This window comes from Gymnodraco acuticeps, unplaced genomic scaffold (assembly GCF_902827175.1).
Source record: "Gymnodraco acuticeps unplaced genomic scaffold, fGymAcu1.1, whole genome shotgun sequence".
In the NCBI taxonomy this organism is placed as follows: Eukaryota; Metazoa; Chordata; class Actinopteri; order Perciformes; family Bathydraconidae; genus Gymnodraco; species Gymnodraco acuticeps.
Window position 1 is genome coordinate 2084487 of NW_022990673.1, and position 25517 is coordinate 2110003.

Genomic DNA, 25517 nt, shown 5'->3' on the forward strand with positions numbered 1-25517 from the left:
CGTTATGTTGGGATGCTTTTTCTCCGCGCGTCTGCAAACCGAGCAGACGCATTGGAGGATAGTGAGGAGCTACACCTTTACATTCCGTCCTGTGGTTTTCCGGGCCGGCTTTGTCCTTCATGGTGCAATCAGTTATTGTGCAGATGAATAATTTACAGTGAAGGGGAGCTATAGCTTGTTTTACATGTGCCCCCTCGAGGAAAATCAGGTATTGAAAAGCCCAGCCTTAGGCCAGAGAGGAAAAGGGGCGTTGTGGGAATTATGGTGTGTACTGGTTTCAAAGCGATTTAAATGTTGCACGTTTTTTTTTGTTTTTTTACCAAGAAACCTGTCTCAGAATAGGATTCCCTCTGTAAACCTCACACCTGGAGTGTTTTATCTTTGTTTTTCTGCTGCCTAATCAGCCAGAGTGCTATAGGCTAGTGATTGCGTGCGTGCGAAAGTGAACAGAGAGGGACTGATGGAGGCAGATGTTCACTGTATCTTGCCAACAAAAATGCATAAGCTAAACCAACCCGCGACAGAATGCACAAATATTTAGGATTTTTATCTCAAACAGCAACAGTTTACACATGCCAAAGTCACAGCACAGCACAGCAACGCACACGCACACACACACACTGAACACATGCTCGTGGGTATCAATGACTCTACTGCTGCGTTAATTACTCCTAATGGCTCTATTAGGCCACTGTGATGATGATTAATCCACTGGGGTCCATGCCTCCTCCTTCAGTCACCTGCCGGGCGGCTGCACCTCCTCCTCGTGCACCTACTGCACTGACTGACAGGAGGAGCACTGATGGGGGCCCTAAACAACCTGAATATGACCTGAGTTCAGATCTGGATAGATTATTATTAGAGTGTAGCCTTTATTCTGTTTCAGATTTAATCAGATTAACTGTATTAACTAATCTTGTGGTCCTTGTCATTTTACAGCAAATGTAATTTCTTTTTTAGGCTCGGAGAGTACGCCCAATCTGTCTTGTAACATACCACCTACTGTAATATACTTTTGAAAAGAGGAAAGGTATTCTTATTTTTACTTATGATCTAAAAGAAGTAATACTACAATAACTTTTTTTTAAATTAAAGTCATAACTTCAAAAAGTACAAGAGTGTTAAGTATATGTATTGTGTTTCCATTTTTGTAGCACAATGGACCCTGTCAGTGTCTATAATATGAGATTATACAATTATTATCAATGTAATATTTTGTTTTGTAAAATCTTCTTCTATTATATTATAGACAAATGTAGTGGAGTAGGAGGTTTAATATATAAGAGTTATGTGCACCTAAAGATGGATAAACACTGCTGAAACAAGGGGAAAAGTAGCCTTTCTCTCCAGTGTGACTGTATCAACACCACTAACAAAGCCCAGCGTCTTGGCTTTAGTATTGATTTTCTCATAAACCCATCAGTCTGGAAAGCTGTGCAGCCTCAGTAATGGAGAGGCTGAATCATAGTTCCTGCTAGCGACTATATGTGTCTGTGATGTGTCACTGCCGTGTGGTCCCACCCGGGTGAGACTCTTCCTGTGGCACGACAGGCAGTGCTTGTGCCGTATAGGTTAGGGGTCACAGCACTGACAGTGATGCTGTTTGACAGGAACAGCTCTCAGTGAATCATAAACACTGTTGCTCCTATGTGTCATTTGCTCTCATTAGGAAGAAAATGACACTAAAGCATGTTGTGAATAGTTTTGTTAGATATAGAGTATATCTGTGGATGCACTGGGCATAACTCATTGAGTGATACAGAAGAACATAACTGTTGTATTTCTTAAGTCAATCTGTGTGCCAGCCATACAATCCAGATTTGTTCCCACCAAATGTTGGTCATTGTTGTTCAATTCAGAGTAACATGCAGATTGAATTGTATTGCATGGAAGAGGTTTGTAACGTATTTAAAATCATCAGGATCAAATCAGACACAAGAGTTAATTTGATTATTGTATCATCTGAAATGCCACAATGCTGTTCAAATGATAAGATTGACATTTCCTTTGGATAAACAAATAAATACAGAGCTCTACATCCGAGGTTAAGGGGATTTAGAGTACAGTTTGACTTTTACTAATTTAATTTGATGTGAAATTACCAAATTGGTCATTTGAATGCTTTTGAATTATTTTTGGAGCATTAAATGGCTTTTATTAGAAGTTTGACTGTAAAATGACAAGAAATGAGCTAAAGATAGAGGGGGAATAATATTCATCCACATCACTGGTCGGTCTCCAACCAGATACATTGCAGTTAATGGTCAGTAATTTAATACCTGAAACACTGCCTGTTTTACACCATACAATATGTTGTAGTGTTTTTAAAAAAAAATTCACTTGGAAATCAATTATGACGAGATATGAAAATCAATCTGCAGACAGCAGGTAGATAAACTACAGTAAGCATATCTCTTCTTATTTTAGTCCAAATCATATATTTCTAACTTTTATTTTTCTACTTTTTCATCCACAGAAAGCATCAAGAAGATTATCGATAAATCATCGATCAAGTTTATTTATGGAATCAAGCTTGACGCCAAAAATGGAAAAACAGAGGACAGGATACTGGTAAGCTGCTGCTTTCCGTCTGTTCACTGAGGGGTTTTAATGGGTCTCTGTTTAACACTAACACTGGGTTTCTGATGTAGAATAATGTATTCTATAGCCCTTAAAGCAGTCTGATACCTGCACCATGTGCTATCAGATATCTGGAGTGTTAATTGATCTCAGCCACAGTGTTGACACCACAGGTAGAGGCTCTGATTGTGCACATCATTAACAAATTGCATGATAACTGTCCGCTCTCTTCTATGGCTGCTGCTGCTGCTGCTGGCAGAATGAATATTGGATAGTATCTGTGGGAGCGGCTGTGCATACCTCCGTGTCTACTGTGGAGGCAGTGGGGGGGCCAAGCAGCTCACAGCCTTTGATTCTGGGGTGCTTTCATCAGAGAATATGGGACAGAGATGTGAGATCTCTTTTTGAGTGAGTGAAGCTCAGCCAGCTATCTGGATAAATCTGGGGAAATCAGCTCTTACATTATGGACCAGAAGTCTTATAGGACCCTAAAAGGAGGAAGCTTTTATTTGCAGAATGAAGTGGACTTGTGCATGAAAGCACACACAGATAACATACTGTGTATATACAGTACCACAGCTTTTATTGATTGAAAACTCCTATAAGTGCAGCAAATAAAGCAAGTCTGGATAAGCAAGATATTTTCCGTTTCCCAGGCAGGAAGTCAGTGTAGTTTTAACACAGTTGTCCCTCGACTCAATGGATGCTTTAATGATTCATCGTGTGATGAGGAGGAGAGTTTTGCATGTTCAGTCTTTGATATTCAGACACTTCTTTGACATGTCGGGAACATCTTTCTAATCCACGTCTCATTTACTGCTTCTTCTTAAAAGCTGAACTGGAAAGAGTCCTTGCTCCTGCTGGGTGTGCAGAGAGGACGGAAAAGAGATTGGAGCATGATCAAACGTGCAGGGTTACATTTTTGAAGGAAAGCTGAGCTTAAACGTGTTAAGGTTTTAAATCGAAGCTTTGTTCAGGTTGAGATCTGTCACTGTAGGTTGCATGAGTTTATCTTGATTTCTTACAGGCGTCAAACAAGAGAAGATTAGACTATCTGTCCTGTTTCAGCCCTCTTGCTTAATTTTACACCGCCAAAAGCCTGATGTTTGTGTGGTCTCTCTCATGCTGCATCAGCATGATTTACTCCTGTTTACTCTTACGCTCTCTAAACTAATTCCCCGTAATGTGATGCAATCTGGTCTTAATCAATTCCTTCAGTTAGTCTTTGTAGTGATTGCAGAACCTCCTCTCTCTCCCGCCATCTCTCACACATTTTTGAGTGACTTCATTTCCGACACCTCACATGCTGCGTGGGTATGTGGGGCCGTCGGTGTGGGGTTCCGACAGGCCTGTGTCAAGCTCCTCTCTCCAAAAAACACAACATTGGAGTGGGAGAGCTCTAATTTAATTACCACTCTTCATTGGGGAGAGACACATGGAGGGGGGGCTCTGTCCTGAGGGAGTGTTTTTACCAGAGCCATAGAGGAGAATGGAGTTAATGATTGGGAGTGACGGAGCAGAAGAGGAGAAGAAAAAGAGCCAAGGGCAGAAGTGGAGAGCAGCGAAAAGCCAAACAATCCCTGCACTTTGTTTACCGTGATGCAGAGAGACACAGACTTTTTTAGGGTTCAAGGTTCATTATATACTTGCAACAAAAATACATTTCTGCTCATGAACAAGCATCAGGAGCAGAATCAGATTTATCCAACAGTTGCATGACATACGTTTCCATGCTGGGAATAAGTGGATACAGGCATGGAAAAACTGCATGTGGTCTTTCAGATTGAGATTAAAATCAAACTCAGTTTGCTATTAAATTACCAGCCGGGTCCAAATTCCCATCAACTTTGAATTGCGCTAAAAAATATCCCACGCTCGCCTCTTATGACTGCAGACGGCAAATTAGCAGAGATGTAGCAAAACGTGCTAATTTGGCATCTTGACCCAGCATGACCGGCATTTCTGGCTCCGGAGCAGAATCGAGATGTGAAGGAAAACATAATTTACTCCGGACAAAAGGGGGTCCTTTCCTTTAAATTCTGATATTAAAGATCTGGGGAGATGCTGAATGAGCAGAAATGATTGCCTGCTGAGCCCAAAGCCACACTGCATGACTTAAATCTAATATATTGCATGAGATCATGTTTGCACAGGAGACATAATGTACTGCTAACTAAATTACATCAAGTATGAGAATGTGATTAAAATGTTGCAACATGCCGTTATCTCAATCCGTTAATGTTAGACAACCTATCTCTGATGCAGAGAGCTTTTAGCTGAATCAATACATGAATATGAAACTGAATTTGTTCCCTCTCATCATTTCCATGGAAACTCCTGGGAGAATTGCCGTGAACTTTCAGTCACACTTACAGTTTCTTATTTCCCCTTTTTTAGGTCCTCACAACATGGCGTCTTTATTTCCTGGCTCCAAAGACTCCCGCTAAGGTACTTCTTACCCCTCTCTGTCTCCATTCACTGTGCAGTATGAAGCTTTTTCTTTCAAATTGCCAGCTGAGATCTTTAATTTGTCGACTGTATCCGAACAGGTGGAATCCACATTCAACTTCTTGGAGATTCGAGCTTTGAATTCCCACCCTGATCACCAGGTAAAAAATATTCCTGAACTCTGTACGCACTCAGCTCCACTGTCACAGTGTATTGTTTGTGTGAACAATTGTATAATAGAGTGGTTACATCACTTTGGCCTTCAAGAAATGACAAAAGGCATTTAAAGAACTGGTCGAAGTAGTGAGATTCAATGGGCTCCTTTTTACTGTTTTCTCTTCTGTTGTTGATTGTGTCAGCAACAAGACTAACTGCTTAGGGACATATTAGGGAAGAAAACGTTTATATTGTAGCTTTTGTTGTCACAAATGATGGCTTTAGTGTGCACCACAGGTCGTTAAGCTGCACCCAGGGACGGGTGGCGCAGTGGTCTGTGCATCTGATCATCAGATCAAGGGGGGTGCTGGGGAACTCCAGTTCGAAAACCCGCTCCTGCCGCCACTGCGTCAGGCCGTTGTGTCCTTGGGCAAGACACTTCACCCGGATTTGCTCCTGTGGGTATTGTCCACAGTACATGTATGATACTAATGTGTACTTGTAAAAGCGCCTCGATGACTTTGAGGCGTGAAGATGGACGGTGTGGCGCAGTGCGCTGTGCAATGATCATCAGATCAAGGGGTGAAACCCGCCGCTGCTGCGTCTGTAAAGCCGTTGTGTCCTTGGGCAAGACACTTCACCTGAACTTGCTCCTGTGGGTATTGTCCACAGTACATGACCATTGCATGTATGATATGTGTAATGTGTATTTGTAAAGCGCTTTGAGCATCTGGAAAAGCGCTATAATAAATGTAAGGAATTATTATTATTATTATATAGATCAGTATTCAATCTCAATGTTTAGGGCCAGATTTCCCCATCACACTCAACTATCGTATACAGCCGTATACATATCATATTTATATACATATCATACAAATGTAATAGTCTGCATGATCATTTGAAGTTCCCCCTTGAAGCTGAGCTGTTATTTAATATTTTTATTCTAAAACAGAGAGTTGCTTGAATAATCCCAAAATAGCTATTTTATATTCAATTTATAATAAACTCATTATTGGCTATATCAATTAATAAAAATAGGTTTAATTTGTATTAGATTGTATTATTTTGTATTTGTCAAATTCAGTGCTGTACTTTAGGAAGAGAGAGTTTTGTACTTTTCATAAAGTAAGTCAAGGGGAGGATTCAAAATATATAAGTAATGATGGGCGGTGTGTTGCTTTTATAAAGTGAAATATAAGATAAACCCCCTCCTTACCATAATACATCTCATACAGTCCCTTACTCTTCCCTTTTCTGTGCAGGTTATCGTCGACACTGACAAGACCAGCTATTCCCTGAGGTTTGAGTCACGTGACCACCTCAATCATGTGGTCAGCCATATTAATTACGCTCTGTCTCGAATATTCAACAACTCCATTTTTGCGTAAGTATCACAAGAAAAAATATCTGAATAGCAGATCACATGTCAGAGAGTTTGTATCTTTAATTCACCTTTATGAATGAAATAATCTGAAGTAAATGATTCTAAACCTTTTGTTCTTTTATCTTTGAAGCCCTTCCATCTGTCATTCAGACAGTGACCTTTCTGAGGGCAGCAGGAAGTATTCACCCAGCTCAGAGACTTCAGTGGAGACTCAGAGGGCGTGTGGTAAAATACACACTATCATCAAACCTGGGAATTTACACACCTGCAGTCACACACACACACACACACACACACACACACATACCATGTATACATCACTTCAGGGGACATTACATTGATTTACATGCATTTCCTGGAGACTTATCCTAACCTTAACCATAACCAACACATGCCTAACCCTAACCCTTACCCTTACCCTAACCCTTAACCTTACCCTAATCCTAAACCTAACCAAGTCTTCACCCTAAAATTAATAATTCCCCTCATGGGGACCTCCAATTTGTCCCCATAAGGGAGACGAGTCCCCACATGTGACTGTGTAAACAGATTTAGGTCCCCACAAGTATAGTAATGCTAGGCCACACACACACACACACACACACACACACACACACACACACACACACACACACACACACACACACACACACACACACACACACACCGATTAGGGGCAAATGCACAACAATTGGCAGCCTGGAGAGGAAGTTGGCTCACAAATTTCACAAATGGTGTCCCAGATGCTCTTTTTAAAGTGCTATGTCACAGAAATAAAAGATTGATCATTTGGACAAATGTTTCTTTGTGCATTTTCCTGCCTTTTCTCTGTTGTTGTAGTTCAAGGAAGCAGCTGTTCACATCCTCTCAGATTCATATTTCTGCCTCTTGTTTTTCCAATGCCTGCCCCTCTCAGGAGGCTTCTCGGAGACATACGCCGCTCTGTGCGACTATAATGGCATCAGCTGCAAGGAGGAAGTGCAGTGGGTAAGAGCTGTGGGACTGTGCCTGTGTCGCTGTGAGTGCTTTTGAGTGTTACGTACAGCACTGTGCACTAAATGAGGGGGTCATATACTGCAGCAAACAGGCTCATGGGTAATGTTGCTCCTAGGATGTGGACACCATCTATCACTCCCAGGACAGCCGAGAGTTCAACCTGCTGGACTTCAGCCACCTGGAGAGCAGGTGAGGGACGAAGAGCGGTCAGACACTATAAACTGTATAATATGGCGCCTCACTCACTTCAGTTTGGATCTATTTCAGGGATTTGGCGGTTATTGTTGCATCGATGGCATACAACACCTGGTTCACTAAACTGTACTGCAAAGACCTGCGGATAGTAAGTATGAACTGTTGAGTTATTAAAACTACTACTTGTTCTCCCATGCTTTTGCAGACCACAAATAAGACGTATCAGTCTGTGTTTTTTAAATTGGGGTTTTCTATATTGTTGTGTTTTTAAATGTTTTTACATTGTGTATGAGAGTTTTTCAGTCTCTGGCTATAAGTATGGTTTTATTGTCTCGTGCTTTTACATTTGTTTTGTTGTCCTATCGGTTTTGTCTAAATGTATTTATGCTGCTTTTTATATATTTATAGATGTACAGCACTTTGGTCAACTCTGTTGTTTAAATGTGCTCTATAAATAAAGTTGGATTGGATAAAAGTGGCGTAGAGCTGAAACAAGTGCAATGTTTAGTTATAATGTTTACTTTTTCCTTCAGGGGTCAGAGGTCACTGAGCAGGTCTTGCACACGGTCAGCAAATCATCCAGTCTGGAGGAGATCACTCTGGAGAATGCTGGGTTAAAATCGTACGTTTTTTTGTTACCTCTCTTGATTTTTTCAACTCACAGGAGAACTACTCAGTCTGTGAAAACAGTTGTATGAAGTGTCTGGGGCTTTGAACGAAGCTCTCTAAAGTCTGACAAATCTCAGAGGGTTTGAGACTTTCTAGTTTTAACAAAGCCTACTTTAGAAACTTTGGGTTTTGAAAGATGTGAAGATTTACCATTCAGGCGGCTCCAATGAACATCTCTATTAAGCTGCATTATGGGAAGTGTCTGAGGTTTTCAGAACTTGCACTATATCTGCATGCAACATATATCTCTGATGCAAAGATGGGAACTCTTCCTTTTTAAATCTATCCTTTGGAAGTCTATATGAAAGATTAATGCTAAATCTCTACAATGTCACTTTAAATTGTTGTGTGTGTTTACTTTACAGAGACTTCCCACAGAAGATGTCAGCTGCTCTTTCAGAGAACCCTTCCTCTGTCATCCACTCCCTCAACCTGGCCCACAACTCTCTGGATAACCAAGGTGCAAAGACATTCACTTCTCTTTGGTTGTCTAATTAACTCATCAAGTATGGTTGTAATGTCTTCTTTAACTAATTGTTCTTTTGTATGCATGCTGCAGGAGTGTCCAACTTAATTCAGCAGGTGTGTCGCCTCAGCAAGGGTCTTCGTCTCCTCAACCTTTCCAAGACTTCGCTCACCTCCAAAGGTTTGAGCTTGCCTCTCTCCATTTTATTTCTATTAATGGTTCAATAAAGTCAGAACGTGTTGCCAAAATTCAACAACTCACCAAAATCAGGTGGAACATGTGGGATATTAAGCCTGTAACAGACTTTTTGAAGCAGTGGATGACTCAACAGCTCTGGTTAGATATAAATGCAGCAGTATAAACCCCCCAAAGCCCCAGATGATTCTCCCTCCTGTAGAGCTGTGTTTCATGTTTTGGTCCTGTTATGACTCCATATTGACTTTTGATGTCTTGCGCTGCCCCGCAGGCAGCAAGCCTCCTGTTACCGTCTCCTCTTAGCTTGTACCCAGCCGAGAATTTAAATATGACATTGAAGCAGGGAGACACTGCTTCCCATTACAGCCATTGATACCCGCTGCTGTAGATGTGTATGAATTATGTAAAGGAACAAAATGTTTTGAGTGTTTCCCTTCTTTTAATATTGTACTACTTCCTCCCCGTCTCATCCCTCTCTCTTTCTTTTCATCCGTCTCTCAGGAGTAGTGTCTCTCTCTCAGGCTCTGTGCTCCAGCGATGAATACTCTAACTCCCTCCTGCACCTTGACCTGAGCAAGAACCCCGGGGTCCTCTCGGGGGAGGATTCCTCGGTCAGAAAGCACAACCAATGTGGAAATATAAACTATATTTATACACCATTTTTCATGCTTAATATGACTTCCTCTCTTTTCTATTTCCAGAACTTGTATCTATTCTTGTCTCAGCCCAACTGCCTGGTCCATTTGGATCTGTCAGGCACAGATTGCTCTGTGGACTCGGTAAGTATTTAATGTCTGGAAATGATCCAATGTTTATGTGCAACGTATAAAATAAATGCATTTCTCTCTCTGCGCTATGCTCAGCCTTGATTAACCGTTTCCACCCTGTGTCTCATGCAGCTATTTGGGGCTCTTCTGAGGGGGTGTTGCGCTGATCTTTCCTTTCTGAATCTTTCCAAAAATTCCTTCTCCCACAGGTTAGTTAAAGATTACCTAAACAATAAAGGCAGCCGCAAATCCAAATCTGGGAATATATCATCCTTATTTCACAGTAAATGCTCTTATCTTTAATTCTCCTTCAATACCACTTTCTTTTTTCATCTTTATCTTCATCTCTTGCTTAATGGGAATTCAGAAATGAGCTTTGTGGGTACATTGTGCTTCATCTGTTCAACGAACCAGAACTCCTGGCGCTGTCTGCATAGATAAGTTTCATGAATATTTATGCAGAAGCTATCTACCATTTGACCCCACTTGCTCCCCCGCCCTCTTACTCCAAAGCAATAGTCACTCTGATTCCCATTCAGTGTCAGTGCTCTACTCTCAGCTCTGCTCTCGTATTTAACCACCATGTCAACAATGTGACCTAACCTCTTCTGTGTGGCGGCCTCATTCCCTCCTAATCTCCACTGTCTTTTTTTTTATATGCACTAGGAAAGTGAAGGACACGCTGCCGCTGTTAAGTCAGTTCTTCAGCTCGGCCTTCAGCCTCACTTATGTCAGCATGGCCTCTATGAAGCTGCCCCCTGATGTTCTGAGGTACTCGCCATGTCACCTCTCAAACTCCATCCAGATCTGTTTCCTTTTATCTAAACCCTTCTACATTAAAGGACATGAATATCTGCAGTTTCCGCTCCTTATCTGTTCCCCGTCTTTCACTTCTGTCCTTCCTGTCTCCACAGAGCTCTCCTAACAGGGTTAACCTCCAATCCTCATATCAATGACCTTCATCTCGACATCAGTGGCTGTGAGGTAAGAGTTCACCTCTATCTACATGGGGCTCTAAGCTGAAGTTAAAGGGATAGCGCCGTATTTCCTCCTCATCTAACTGCAGTTTAAGCTTGTATAAAGTATTTAAAATCAAGAGTTCATCATGTGGGCTCATACTAGAGTAAATAAGATTGTTACCTTGTGAAAAACATTTCAAAGAATCTGGTATGTCACTCATTGTATCCTGTATAAAGAAATGTACGAGACATTCAGGTTTATGAATGTGATGAAAAGGTTTGTAGCTGTAGAAAAGCATAAAGTCTGAATGAAATTGTGAGGTAAAACAAAGCTCTAAGCTATGTCTGAAACACAAAGTTCCCACACTCTGATTGACACTGAAGTCACACATCGGACGACACATTCAAGTCACATGTACAATGCTTGGCGCTGCTTTCACAGCTGAAGTGAAGGCCACAGATCCTCACAGCTGATACAATTTGTACAATTTATTTCATTCATTATACAGCATTTAAAGTTTTGAATGTAAGCTTTTTTAATATAGGTGAGAAAAGTACAGCTACAATGACTACAGTCACTTGTATTTACTACTTGTAAATGTGTTATTGGGCCTTATTTAATCTCATATTAATTCACCTCACTGGCAAGGGGAAGAGTTTTTATTCAGATTATCCCCCATTGCAAACATTTCTGTAGAACTACTTTATTCAAATAAAAAGACCACAGGAGTAATGTCAGCTGAATTTTCAATTTACCTATGCTGAATGTGTGAGCGACATTTTCATTTTGAATCTGATGTAGGTTGTACTTACTTAGTTTAGTTAGTGAGTTAAGGAGAGCAGCCTGGTTTTACTGCCCCATACTTTTTAATTTGCATATTTTTTAACTTGCCAATTTTACTACTAAGCAGTTCTATTCAATTATTTCCAACATCCTATCACTTCCTGTTAATGCGCACCCAAAGCTTTGATGATTAAAACAGCTCTAGCTTAATAGGATATTTCTATATTTATTTGTTTAAAAAGCGCTGAGTCAACAAAATATGTTTTCCCTACCACTGAGCAGAGCTGCTGCAGATCACAGGCAAGGCAGAGCGTACCGTTCAACAAATCTTCACACTGCTTGCAGTAAGGAGATAGATTTGCATAATATTGCAGACACATAAAAAAGGCATTTGTAAATCTGCCTCAATGTGGAGAAACAGAAGAACTCACCAAAGACTTAAACAATAAAATGGCATATTTGGTTCTCCTTTATCTCTTTCTTTCTCTTCCTACATTGTATTTCTCTCTCTCCAGCTAAGGTCTGCAGGAGCTGCTGTAATCCAGGAGCTCTTCCCCAGGGTCTCCTCTATCGGCACTCTGGATATCTCAGACAACGGTACAGTGGCACGCTTCACTACATCTCTCTGTGACCTTGACTCTTTGTCCTAGGGCAGGCAAGGCTTGAGTGGGATGTTAATGAATCAAGCCATGTTGTGCTCTATATATATGTGTGTGTGTGTATGTGTGATGACAGGTCTCGATGCAGACTTGCTCACAGTACTGCCAGCCCTCTCCAGACACCCCTCCCTCAAACACCTTCACCTGGGCAAGAACTTCAACATCAAAAACAGGTGCTGTCGGTGCTCTGTGTCACACTTTGCTGCAGGTTTATTTTTATTTATTTATTTGTTTATTAAAGTAAAACAAACAAATAATTATACAATACAGCGACAATATAGACAATGACAACACCACAAGTAGTATTTCCGGCCGTCAAGACTAATAGCCACAGAATGCACCATTCCATCACTGGTCATATCTCAGATATATTTTACAAATAAGAAAACAATGGCAACCACAGAGCTTGAAAAATATGTCCACGATTATATTTTTCCAATGTCATTTTCTCCAGCGGTAAAACATGTGTTATCTGATCAATGAAAAGTTTAAATGTTCAAGGACGTTCATTCTTCCAGAATAAAAGTATACATTTCATGGCAAAATATGTTATTGTGATTAGTATTCTGTAATGTTTGGGAATCAGTTTAAAGTTTGGCATGTCATTTAACAGGAAATGCTGCAGGTTTTTGTGTGCACGTGTGTGTCCGTGAACACGAGGCCGCGTGCGATAGATATGCCAGCTTAAATATACGTGCATGTGATTTGACTTCCGTTTTCATAAGAGGCTGCCGCTCCTCGGGAAGACAGCCCGCCGGCAGCAGGAAATGACTCGCGCAAACTCATCCAGTGGTCTCTCTGTTTGTGTGCAGGGTTTTGGATGAAGCCCTGCAGAAGCTGGTGCAACTCATACAGGAGGAGGAATGTGTGAGTGATAACAAAGGAAATCGTGAAAACGTACTGGATGATGCAAATGTACCACTAGTTTTACTTAATAATAAATCATCCGACTGCAAAGACACAGAAAAGATCCATCCATTGTGGAAGGCAAACAATATTAAAGATATAATTGACTTAAGATTTGATTCCTGGACACATCATTTTTCCATTATGTTTCACTGTACTATAGATGTGACACTGTATCATTACTTTGTAATGCTTCTGTAACCCTTGGGGCTATATCACTACACTCATGGTAAATAATTCATACATACATCATGTAAAGTCATGTTAGCGAGCAGTCACATTACAGCGCAGTAAATTCACCACTACACTTTCACCTCACAGCCCCACTTCTCTTTCCACTGTTACATTTGTCTCTACTTTATTTATTCCTACACAACCCCCCCAACATACATACACACACACACTGACCTTTTGTTTCCTCTCCAGGCTCTGCAGTCTCTGTCCCTTATCGACTCGCGCCTGCGCTCTCGGGGGACGGTTCTGGTTAACGCCCTGGGCAGCAACACCTGCCTGAAAAAAGTAGACCTGAGCGGGAACAACATGGATGACATCGGAGCCAAGATGCTGAGCAAAGCCCTGCAGATCAACACCTCGCTCAGGTGAAGGGAAATACATGTAGAGAATGTGTATTGTTTAGAGTCAGAGAGGTCCTGATAATTTATTCCGGTAAATTACTCTGACCTACTAATTGACCTGACCGAAGTTATTGAGTCTATGTAAGTTTGCTGCTTGGCTCAGATCCACCAACGTCAGCAAGATCTCACCTCTTCCTAACCCCCCAAAGAACCAGGTTCAATTAACTGCTGTTTCAATTCAGACAACTCTTTTTTAATCTGTTTAAGGGATCCCGAAGGATTTTGATATCAGTAAATGGAGTGTGCTCCTACCTAAGTGTGTGTGGCAGGGTGCAGTCTTACCTTTTACGCAGGAGAGGAGAGCACAGGTGTCTTTTTAATTATCCCAGTCCAACAGGTGGGATTCAGTTTATTTGAAGAAAAATAGGTCCAAACTAATACAGGGTTTTTACCTTCTCTCTTTACAACATTATAATCATACTAAAAAAATGGTGCTGTGATCATGTTCAAATATGAAACTTTAATTCACAGTCTTACATTTATTACCAAAATGTTTTAATTTCAACTGCCCAATTCAGTTGTGACATTTTAAAATTCTCCCGATAGAATTTAGAGGTATTTCCTCGTAAAAAGACCGGTGACAATAAAAAGCGCATTCAACTTTTCATTCACCAAATCAATTCACATCAGTTTCATACCTTTTTTCCGACACAGACGGCGGGTATAACATTCAAAAACCCATTCCTATCCGCCAATATTTCGGAGGAAGATTTCCTCACAGGTCGCGGGTTATAATATTCATACACTTTTTCCGACACAGACGGCGGGTATAACATTCAAAAACCCATTCCTATCCGCCAATATTTCGGAGGAAGATTTCCTCACAGGTCGCGGGTTATAATATTCACAAACACATCTCTCATCAAATCATTCCACTCAGCCAACAACCAAGAAATTCGAGAGATATTTACCCCGTGTGGGAGGAACTTACCGAGAGCTATTAACCCAGCTCTGAAGCACAAAGCCTACCGGGAGAGAGTCTACCAGGGGTTTCCCCCCCTCTCTCTCGCGCTCTCTCAAAAAACCAGTCTCTTTATGCTCAAAAAACCGGATCGAAACCTCCAAAAAAAAAACTCCTCCTCTACACCCAAATTTGTGAAAAACTGGGCATGGCTTCTACTGTACAGGGCTAAACATGACCCGACATGTTCCATAGCTTTATGGCATAAGACACACCTTCCCATGTTAGTGTAAAAAGGACATGACCCCTTTAGGCCTCTAATGTGTTTCTCCTTAAGCTTGGAGCCCCCCTCCCTGTGAACTGCTGCCAGAGGAGAGGGAGAAAACGGCCTACTCTCTTCAGAGACACCCATAAATCATAGACCTTACACACTCAACCTAAACAAACCACTTTGTTTTGTTTATACTGTAACTATAGAAAAACCTAAAATATGAAGTATTTTTCATTGTGGGTTATACAAAAATATAATTGATTATATTTGATTATAACTAACTTTCGTTTTAAGTATTAAACATACTATGAAAACTCACAACACCCTCTTTTCAAAACGCAAAGTTATCAAATAGCAACAGAAAAAATTGTAAGCATACATACATATTCAAAAACCGTCAAGAAGCATTCTCATTATGGGTTTATACAAGAATATGATTGATCATATATGATTTATAATTAACTTTCGTTTTTAAGTATTCACTTCATACTATGATCTCAACAGTATTTATTTGTTAGATTAACTTTGCATTAATATTTGTATTCATGCAACTCACCACTTTGCCCTGCAGGAGTGTGACATGGGATCGCAACAACACCTCCGCAGCAGGATTTCTAGATGTTGCCAGAGCACTTGAACAGTAAGAGCATTAAAACATCAACATATTTAGAAACAGTGATATATGTTCCTTCTTTTTAAGAGCTTTTGAAACATTGGTGGGTGGATGAATGTTTAAATTTGCATTGTCAACGGAGAAAATTGTTGCTTTCCACTTTGCTATCCTAAATGGTACAGGCTTACCTTTAGGCTAAGGATGATATGGTTGCAAATATGAAAGTATTACTCACTCGTCGCATGGCATAGGAAGGATATTTTAGGATGAGCTCTGTCCATTGGGGATATTAACCTTAACTAACCCTTGAATCTGTAACCTACTTTATTTTTTCTCTGTGGTCATTTACTGTCTCTTTCAATAACTTTACCCTTCATCTGTCCCTTCCTCTTCCTGCTTCCTCTTCAAGTAACTTCATCCTGCAGTACATGCCTCTACCCCTAAGTGACATCAGTCAGGCGTACCGCAGTGCGCCCGAGAGGACAGAGCAGGCACTGACCAAGGTTGGCATTCGGAGACAAGCCACTGTAACAGTTCTTGTCAGAAATGAAACTTAAATGAAACGGAATAAACTAAAACGGGGAGATTTGATTAAGCTTATATACGTTTTTTTAATCATTTGCTTTTGAACCATTCTTTCTTCAATGGCTTTGGACAAGATACCAGTTCTTTCAGACCAAGAAACTGTATCCGAATAAATTCATTTTTTCAAACAACAACATGTAAAATCTGCTGGATATCCCATCTTGAGTAATCCACCTGCTGTCGTAGAAATCAATACACTTCCACATGTAACATTGTAAGTGTCTGAAATGTACAGAGGCCCTGTTTCCCTAAAGCATCTCAGATCATCAGCCTCATGATTTTCAAGATGATTTTTGGGCGTACAGGGTCGTTTAGAGGGTTTTTTCTTTTACAACAACTATCTTAAGTTTTCCCAAAGAAGTTACAATCGTTTATTTTTTAAATAACAATGTATCAAATTACATTGTGTCCCATATTGAATCTCTTTTGGCTCTGTTTTTGGTTGCTATCAACTCCTGTGGGAAATAACTGGCTCTTTAGCTGCTAAAAGCTCTGCTGTTTTATTCAGCACTCTGCTAAATGTGTCTGTCTGCTGTTTGGCGCTGAGGAGGTATTGTAGACTAGGTTTATAGAGGGTTTATTCGTTAAATAGCTGCCTGCTGCGGCTGAAAAACAATACTGAGAGCAGAGAGAGGGAGCCCAAACAGTAAAACTGCAGCGGCACAGCTAAACTATGAGCTGAAACTTTCTGTAAAGTGGAGACAAGCAGCAGAGAGTAAAATGTAAGTCTTGGAAATAATATAATTAAAAAATTGTATAATTACAACAGCTTACTATAAAAAGGAAGCTTGATTGGCAATAATTGGTCAGAGCTTATAGCTGGCTGCACTTAAAGATTCATATTAAAGTACATTTAAGAAAGTTAACTTCGATCAATTCAGTTTTGCTTGGAGGCAGACTGTGCTGGAAAAAGTACACATTTGAACTGAAACCACATTGTTTTTAGAAAAAAATATATGGAAACTGAAACCTCAGGAAAGTAACATTTTTGCTATAGGAGGTTAATAATTCATCTGCAGTTTGTGATTATTTGTAATACTGCCGCAAACGTATACAAAGAGAACAACTCCAGTTTCCTACATCTTTCTCCATGAGTGCTGCAGTAATTTCTGTAGTTGTTAGACTGTAAATGTAATAAGTGTTTCATTATTATATTTTCCTTTTTGCCAGATCCCACTTTGAAATGTGCTCATTTAACCTCAAACGCTACAATAAACAGTACAATAATCAGAATAAAAGTAGATAACCAAAACAAAAGAACAGCAAAGAAACTTGAAGTTTAAAGAATCTGGTGTTAGCTTCAAGTGGGAAGAAGTTGCTTGTAGAACTGTGTTCATTTCTACAAAAAAAGGTTTTAAGAGGGTTCGTAAGATGGATTCTACAAACATCTCAGCCTCGAGAGGTTTTGGGGAAATAGGGCAAAGACATTTGAAAACCAAAATGAGACAGCAGCCTCTTCTCTGCATCCCTTTTCTCTGCTTTATTGCACTTTATTTCCTCAACAATCTGTCTGTTGCATCATCGCCTCGTCTTTACCGTCTGTCCTCTTTAGTGTTTTTGTAGCCAGTTTATTTTCCTCATTTTTCTGCCTCCCAGATCCAGCGCTCTCTGGTGAGGAACAACCAGACTCAGCGCTTCTCTCAGAGGCAGGCGCTGCGGCTGCACCAGGGCCTGGTCACCAGCACTTCCGAACAGGTATCACTCCCTCCTCCTGCCGTATGTTTATGAGTGTTTTATTTATGATTGCGCTCTCAACACTCCCTCGCCTGTCTGTTTCCAAGGTGATGGAGCGCCTCTGCGTGCGTGTCCAGCAGCAGGTGTGTGTGTTACGAGGCGCCGGAGAGATGGAGGAGATTCAAGCTGCTAAACAAGTGTTAAAAGAGGCCAGGAACTCCCGCGCTGTGAGTGATATGAAATGTGTGAGCGTACTATATGCATGACTGTCACACAGACATTGAAATATGTGTTTTCTCTTCTTTAAGCTGTACCCTTCACTGTGTGAGCTGGCTCATGTGCTGTCTGTGGACGGGCCGGTGCGGCAGAAACTGGACTCTCTGGCTGGAGAACTCGCCAAAGCTGCAGACAAAGAGCTGCAGGTAGATCTAACAGCTTCTTTCAACACCATGATCTCTCTCGTTATATGAGTTACTGATCATAATGTCCTGGGACTTTTCACACGGAGAGAAAACATACACATGTTGAGAGGAAACTGCATCTCAAAAAACCACCCAAATTCCAAACTTCATTGCATCACAATAGTATAGCGTAACTATCGACGGTGCAGCCGGCCCAGAGCAGAAACAAATATAAACCAAAACATAAGATAATGCACTACCCAGAGCCGGCCAGGGGCCCATGCAAAAAAACAAAATATATATATATTTATTTTATTATTATTTTTTGAGGCCCCAATGGCATTGACCGGTTCACACAGTCTTCAAAGTAACCAAGCAACCTAAATTAATTTGTAATTTGTCTGTCCAATGACCTTGCTCCCTTTCATGTCATGTGATACCTTGCGTGACGAGTGAACCGTTTAATCAACCTGTACTGTACTGTAGCTAGCAGCAGCAAGTTCGGCAGCATTATAACAAATGTAATAGCTTGCATTTATAATGTACAGCAAACCAAAGCACAAGAGCGGCGCTCAAAAGAGAAAGGACAAGAGAGAGTGTATGTCCGTGCATGTGTGAGCGCATCAGCGTGCACTTATGTTTGGGGGGGGGGGGGGGGGCCAAAACAATATTTGCACCGGGGCCAATCACAACCTTGTTACGCCACTGCATCATCCATCATTCTGTGGAATAACTGTAATGATGAGCTGAAATACTGTGCAACTTTATCTAAACTACAACAATTATTTAGAAACCAAATCCTGAATGGTTCTGAGCAGGACCTGTGAAGTGATGCTTGCTATGTATTGTTGTTGTAAAAGTTATTTGTTTTTGGTTGTTTTGTAAAAATAAATTATCTGTTAAAAACAATGAATCAAATATCACGGATGCTGATGACGATGACCTAAACTTTTATTTTCATGAACAATGTACGCTAGAGGGGGTAGGACCAGAAACGTTTTAAGCTTCTTCTTGCCCCTTTTGAACTTTACGGAAACTATTTGAGAAGAGGTATTTTTTTTTTTTTTTTTTTTGTACCTTGAACGTTCTTTTATTTTGCTTCTCTTCGTTATAATTATTATTATTATTATTATTGTTTGTTTTGTTTCTAACATGTTCAATGAATTGACAACAAAAAAAAATCGCTGGCATCCATTGCAGGTGATCGTGGACTCCATGGTGTCCCTTTGTCGTGAGCTCTGCCCTATATCTTCTTCTGCGGCAGAGAGGCTAAGTCCTCCACTATCATCCGTCTCCGAGCGCGTGTCCATCCCTCGCTCTGCCATCCGGACAGCTCTGATGGAGAGAGCGGCACAGGACATCCACCGAGCCTTAGAGTAAGAGCAAAAATGGAGCGCCGCAATAAAGGTTTGAATTTCATAACTATGTTATTGATTTCTTCTCACTTCTCCAAACCTCTTTCCGTCCATCTCTCTCCCCTAACACAATATTTTGCAGAGAAGTGAAGCTGTCTGTGGTTTCTTATCTTACAAATTCCATCGTTGACCAGATCCTGCAGGAGCTCTACGCCACCCATAAGACCCTGGTAAATAATAACCAAATCTCTGTTTCTGTGATACTTTTCATGCAAAGATGCAGCCCAAAGTGCTCAAGAGTACAAGATTAAATTAAAAATAGACAATAAGTAATAGCAATAGTGAGAGAAAAACAATGGTCTATTTTTGGCAATTTCCAAAGATGAAAAATGATGTTGTTGCAACCTTGACTAATTAAATTATATTCATAGCCTAAAATAGCTCCTACATCTGTGTTTTGATTTGCTTTGACAGGCTAGCAAACACTGACTGCAGTCTTTGTGCTTTTGAACTTACAAAAAGATTTCTTGTTTTCTGCTAATTTCTGTAAAAAATTATGTTTCACTCCAGTTGTTAACATCAATGAGACAAGAGTGAAATACTTATCGCAATATCTTGGATGCATGGAGACTAAGTAGACGACAAAGGGACTGAAGAGTGTTTTCTTTCTCAGAATCGGCAGATGTCTCATTTTAAACGCTGGGACGGGACCTGTGAGGACGGGACTGGCTGGAGGTTCAACAGAAACAGAGACTCTCTGGACATAACAGATGAGGAGTTCAGCACCAGCATAGTGAGAGTCAATATATAAACATATAACCATCTTTTCATTTGTCCTATAGTATCTGTGGTACAGTGGCATTCCAATACTTCACATTATTGAGATTTTAACTCCTCAGACAAATTTTAGTCACATTTTGTATATGTTTTGTATATTGTTACAATCTTAATCAGTTATCTCCTGCTTCAATATCCCATTTCTGTCTGGCATGAACAGTCTAGTTGTTGGTGGAAGTTTTTTTTAAATGATAGTGTTAGGACTTAGAAATGTGTTGTTTTTAGTCCTACAGTATATGCATCAATGAATATGTCGACTAAATAGAATTTAATAGAATATATCTTTATTGTCATCATACAAAGTACAACGACATTTCTTTGACAACTCTCACGGCAGTAAAACATAGACACAAATAAGGTAGTAGTGAGGACAGTGCAACGAGATACAATTCAATGTCAATGTGCATATTTACACTTACAGTTTAAAAACGTTAAATGTACAAAACTGTATAATGTAGTGTATTTCTTTAAACTAGCCACTTTCCTCCGCTTGGTTACCAAAGAAATATAATTGGGCAGCACTTCTAACCAAAAAGCACAGCTTCAGTTATGGATGGCTGTATTGATGGATTTTCCTCTGGGTTCTGGCATTTGAAATATTACACTGACTTTCTTGACAGATGAACCAAAGGTCAACATTTGAAAAGCCCCAACACCTCCACTCGAGACGTTTCAACAATACTTGGATTGATGATGTATTGTCACTTCAATCGTGTTCTGGCCTTTGGAAGTTTAGACAGAAGTGGTTTGATTGAAAGCCTTTTAATCCTTCACAATTACCTTATCTTTATCGTCAAGCAGCTCAATATTCACAAGATGTCAGTAAACTGTTTCTCTGACGATATCTCAACTATCTGCCATAAACCCAAGGCTTTCTTCATAGTAATAGGTTCAGTCATTACCTTCTACTTCTATTCCTTGATGTCTACTCTAAAACCTGCCGGGAATTCCCCTAACTCAAAGTTTAAAATGATTTGTGTCCAATCTCCTCATTTATTATTTGGGAAAGCTCTAGTGTCTCCCACCTGCAGCCTATTATATTAACCTTGGTTTGTTAATAATGTTTTTTAATCAGGGATTCAGGGAGTGGAAGTGCTCTGAATCAGCCTTTTTAGTGGTCTTGAATGACCTTCTCTTAGCCCTGTTGGTGAAAGTGCTATTTTACAATGTTGGCTTGTATCCTCTTATGACTATAACACATATAATGTTTACCAAGTTAACAATACTAGTTCAGCTTGTAGAGTGGAACCAGTTGGAGTTTAAATTCTGAGTTTAAATTCTGACCTGATGATGTTGCTTCATTACATAAGAGGATCACCAAAGGGAGAGTTGTAAGTCCAACAAATGAAATGACAATTGATATTACTATTGTGGAGAAATGTCCATAAAAAGCACAAATGTCAACCGAATTGTGGCGCTACAGGAAAAGTGTGGGGACTATCAAAGTAAATAGGACTCATTCCCTCTGCACCTTGAACATCTGGAAAACAATTCACAGCAATCCATCCAATAGTTGTTGAGATATGGACCAAAGTGGTGGACTAACTGACTCCTTTGCCACTAGCAAAGCTAAACTCAAACAGCTATCTGCCATGGTTTATATTTGCAGATAACCTATTTTTGCAATTTCTCATACTGAGTTAAGCCTTTATAGACAAACATTTATCTTCTTAGATTCAGTTTCCTTCCACTCAAAATATGTTCTGTCCTTGAAACCCCAAGTTATGCAGTTATTTATTCACCAACCTTTATATGTCCCAGTATGTGTTTGTTATTTTATATTGACTGTTTTTACATGTTGAATTTCAGCTCCGCTTGATGCTTTGTTTTTAAAAAATGGACTTGATGTAGCTTAACTTCACTGACAAAAGCACTGATGTCCTGAAGGAGGGCTTGTATTATTTGTGCTACTTGACATGTTTACTCACTTAATGGTTATATGCCTTACCCCTCAGCTTCTCTGTTTCTTTCTTTCGTTTTTTCTATCCCAGGATACAATAGCCATTAAGAAGCGCAGCTCGAGAACAAGACGAATTCGACCTGTCTCCACCAGGCTGAGTGAGTAAATCCTCTTTCCCGTCCAACTCTGACCCCATCCTGTCTCTTTCAGGACTCCATTAGTGTTTTCTCTGTTGACTCTTTTCCTCCTTTCCGGTAACTTGTTCTGAGTAGTCTTTTAATGTCTCTTTTAATCTGGCCCGAGACAAGACTGAGTCAGTAAATCTCAGAGCAGTAGCAGATTGTTTTAAATTGTCTTGAAGCCGAAACAATTCCCACCTCTTGTCTCGTCTGCCTGCTCAGTGTCTTGCCCTCACATCTTCTTTAATGTCTTCACCTGTTATCAGGTCTCTGTGACGACTCCAGCTCCTCTCCACCCCCCTCGGTGCCGTCATACTCCTCCCCGCTATCCCGCTCGGCATCCTGGGAGGGCCTGTCGGAGCTGCCTACACAGGGTCTGCCACTCCACCATGTGACACGGGTTAGGCCGAGGCCTCCGCGGAGGCACAAAGGAGGACACATCCCTGCTGATACTGTAAGGAGGGTTTGATCTCTGCATCTTTTGATATCTAAAGAAATGTGAATTTTGCATTTATGATTCCAGCATACACTACTTAGTCTTAGCTTATCTACACACAAGTAATGTATGCCATCTATCCATCTATCTATCTATCTATCTATTTGTGTATGCATAATTCCGCCCTTTTCTAATGTTCATGCCTGCTGGCAGAGACTCATGTCTTTGTCTGAGGCAATCCATACAAAGTGGATGGCTGCAATTGCATTATGTCATCTCACTGACGCCAGTATAATCCATTTGTTTGATTGCAATTCAGATCATTCACAATGAAGCCCAGTGCAAGTAAATTGACCTCACTAAAAAGAGTTTGTTTTTATGTTTGTGTGTGCACAGCATTCCAGTGAAAATGGAGGAATAAGCCCCCTTGATGACGGGCTCCCAGATTTCTATACCAAAAGAGTTCTCCCTGACAGGTGAGAGTTTATTTGCTATTATCCTTTCCTAAAGACTCTCCCCTGAATGTACATGTGTTTGAGTAACAAAACAAAAAAAGTTTTTCGATTGAGTTCTTACATCATATTTTTTTAATTAATTTACAACATCTTAATACTTTCTTAGGATACTGCAGGGAATCCATCAAAGTGAGAATTTTGTCACATTTAAGTTATCGCTGCGTGGTGATGGTCAGCAATAACTGCTTAACAAATCTTCTGTTATAAGAGAGTTATCTCCTGACACAAATCTATTACAGTAAATACAAGAATAAGAGAATACGACTTTTCTTCTTGGTTTGATGCTCCAGTAATATAGCTTCGGAAGAAATACTACTTTCACAGCGTATTGAATTAAATGGACACCTGTGGTTGAAATCACTGTATCGGTGACAAGAAATTATTATAAATTGTGCTGTGGGAATAGTAAGTAGTGTACCTTAAGTATCTTTACCAAAGATAGTTAACAACAATATTAGACAATAACAGGATTTTTAAACAATCAATATAAAACATTATTTAATAAGAGTGTATCACAAAAAGGAGATAATATGAGCAGAATAAATGACACGATCACAGTTAAAGCTAGTGGCGGTGTAAGGTGTAGCTTCAAAGGAAAGGTAACAATGATATAACCTTGGCTGATGCCTTTAGTGCCGTACCGATCAACATAAACTGGATCTAAATGAATACAAACCATCATATCAGGCTAGATTTAGAATTGAATTAATCACATATTCCTTTAAGTAAAGAGAATTAAACGTGATTAACTCTGCAGTTTCCTTATGAAATCTTAATGCAATGACATTTCAATTAGCATGATGCTTGTAAAAACACCCACAACCAAACAGTTACCGACAGCTTGTTTTCTGAGGCTTTATTTCAATTGGCTTATGGTTAGTTTGTTGTGTCTCATATCTCAGGAAGGTTGTGTTTCTCTGACCTGTGTGTTGTCTGTTTTTGAAGTTCCCCCATCGTGAGGTTCAGCTTCAGTTCAGCACATCTTCAGGGCTGTTCGTACATTCAGAGGCAATTGAATCTGCTGTCCATCGTCTTTGCTTAATCATAACATAAATGTAGTCACTCTTTGATGATTAAAGAAGCTGGAGCTGGCTGTTTGGAGCATTTGGCTAACAAGACATGATTGGTTGTCTTGTGTCTGCATGTTGTTGATCAAAGGGCTCTGAGACTCAGGAAGCAGAGGTGTTTTTTTACCCATCTTTAAAGATGATTTCGGTTGTTTGTCACTGACAGCAAGTCAAGTTGTTAAATGTGTGATCGGCCTGCTTTGTAAATGTACATTTTGTCCTACAGTAATCATGCAAATGAAAGGAAAAATATAAGTGCCAAAACACGCAGAACCAAAGTGTCCCATTAGCGAACGATGGAGCACTTTATTTTGGTGGATAATTGATCAGAATAATATTGTTTCCTTCCTCACTGCAGATCGTCAGGTTAAATCAGTGCTTTTACTGTAATATGATGTCATTTATTATGACATAAAAAAGTGCACTTTAGATGAATCATAAAGACATGTAGCCTAGCAACGCTCAAATTGCAGATGTACCAGAAGAAAAGCAGACGAAGAGCCGGCCAGGATCGTTGTATGACTTCAGTAACATCCTTTCATAGATTACCAGACAGCCTGTTTGACATTGAACCTCTCTCACCTCTTTCAGTCAGCTGTCCTCTCTGCACAAAGCGCACTCGCTGAGGAGGAAGAAGAGGAGAAATATGCTGGCTATCTTCGGTTTTCGCAAGAACCGCAACCAAACTTTGTCCAATCAGGAACCGGAGTCTGAAGCAGAGGTTTATTCAGACGGATGTCACTTTGTGGCCACAGCACCCACAGGGTTCATGTATGCACAAACACAACCCACACACTCTATATATCACTCTATATAATAGATATAACTATATAATATAAATAGGGCCCGGAAACACAATGCCTATTCACTAGATTACAATACATTCACACAATCCTTCCATATTCTACTGCCCAGCTTCACTTGGTCTCTTATCTTTTCTTATTAGAGCAGTCAGCAGCATTTAACTCCATAAATACTCCG

General features: G+C 40.2%; 1 protein-coding gene across 4 annotated transcripts in view; it reads left to right on the top strand.

Annotated features, from left to right (window-relative positions):
- Positions 1 to 25517, top strand: part of LOC117555201 (capping protein, Arp2/3 and myosin-I linker protein 3-like) — a 29688-nt gene that overhangs the window by 194 nt on the left and 3977 nt on the right. For 2 of the 4 annotated variants that reach the window (XM_034229997.1, XM_034229998.1), the window contains exons 2-33: positions 2477 to 2571; positions 4978 to 5028; positions 5130 to 5189; positions 6450 to 6571; positions 6702 to 6796; positions 7488 to 7558; positions 7683 to 7756; positions 7835 to 7910; positions 8296 to 8384; positions 8797 to 8891; positions 8991 to 9077; positions 9594 to 9703; positions 9794 to 9871; positions 9992 to 10068; positions 10526 to 10630; positions 10774 to 10843; positions 12118 to 12199; positions 12338 to 12434; positions 13074 to 13128; positions 13594 to 13766; positions 15546 to 15614; positions 15997 to 16090; positions 17769 to 17867; positions 17954 to 18073; positions 18155 to 18268; positions 19448 to 19623; positions 19745 to 19832; positions 20276 to 20395; positions 22431 to 22497; positions 22785 to 22972; positions 23351 to 23430; positions 25128 to 25307. In XM_034229997.1, the coding sequence (XP_034085888.1) occupies positions 2477 to 2571; positions 4978 to 5028; positions 5130 to 5189; positions 6450 to 6571; positions 6702 to 6796; positions 7488 to 7558; positions 7683 to 7756; positions 7835 to 7910; positions 8296 to 8384; positions 8797 to 8891; positions 8991 to 9077; positions 9594 to 9703; positions 9794 to 9871; positions 9992 to 10068; positions 10526 to 10630; positions 10774 to 10843; positions 12118 to 12199; positions 12338 to 12434; positions 13074 to 13128; positions 13594 to 13766; positions 15546 to 15614; positions 15997 to 16090; positions 17769 to 17867; positions 17954 to 18073; positions 18155 to 18268; positions 19448 to 19623; positions 19745 to 19832; positions 20276 to 20395; positions 22431 to 22497; positions 22785 to 22972; positions 23351 to 23430; positions 25128 to 25307 (3157 nt within the window). Of the gene's footprint in view, positions 1 to 2476; positions 2572 to 4977; positions 5029 to 5129; positions 5190 to 6449; positions 6572 to 6701; positions 6797 to 7162; positions 7590 to 7682; positions 7757 to 7834; positions 7911 to 8295; positions 8385 to 8796; positions 8892 to 8990; positions 9078 to 9593; positions 9704 to 9793; positions 9872 to 9991; positions 10069 to 10525; positions 10631 to 10773; positions 10844 to 12117; positions 12200 to 12337; positions 12435 to 13073; positions 13129 to 13593; positions 13767 to 15545; positions 15615 to 15996; positions 16091 to 17768; positions 17868 to 17953; positions 18074 to 18154; positions 18269 to 19447; positions 19624 to 19744; positions 19833 to 20275; positions 20396 to 22430; positions 22498 to 22784; positions 22973 to 23350; positions 23431 to 25127; positions 25308 to 25517 lie in introns of those variants that run through there. The other 2 variants (XM_034230000.1, XM_034229999.1) reach the window with 2 other exon arrangements.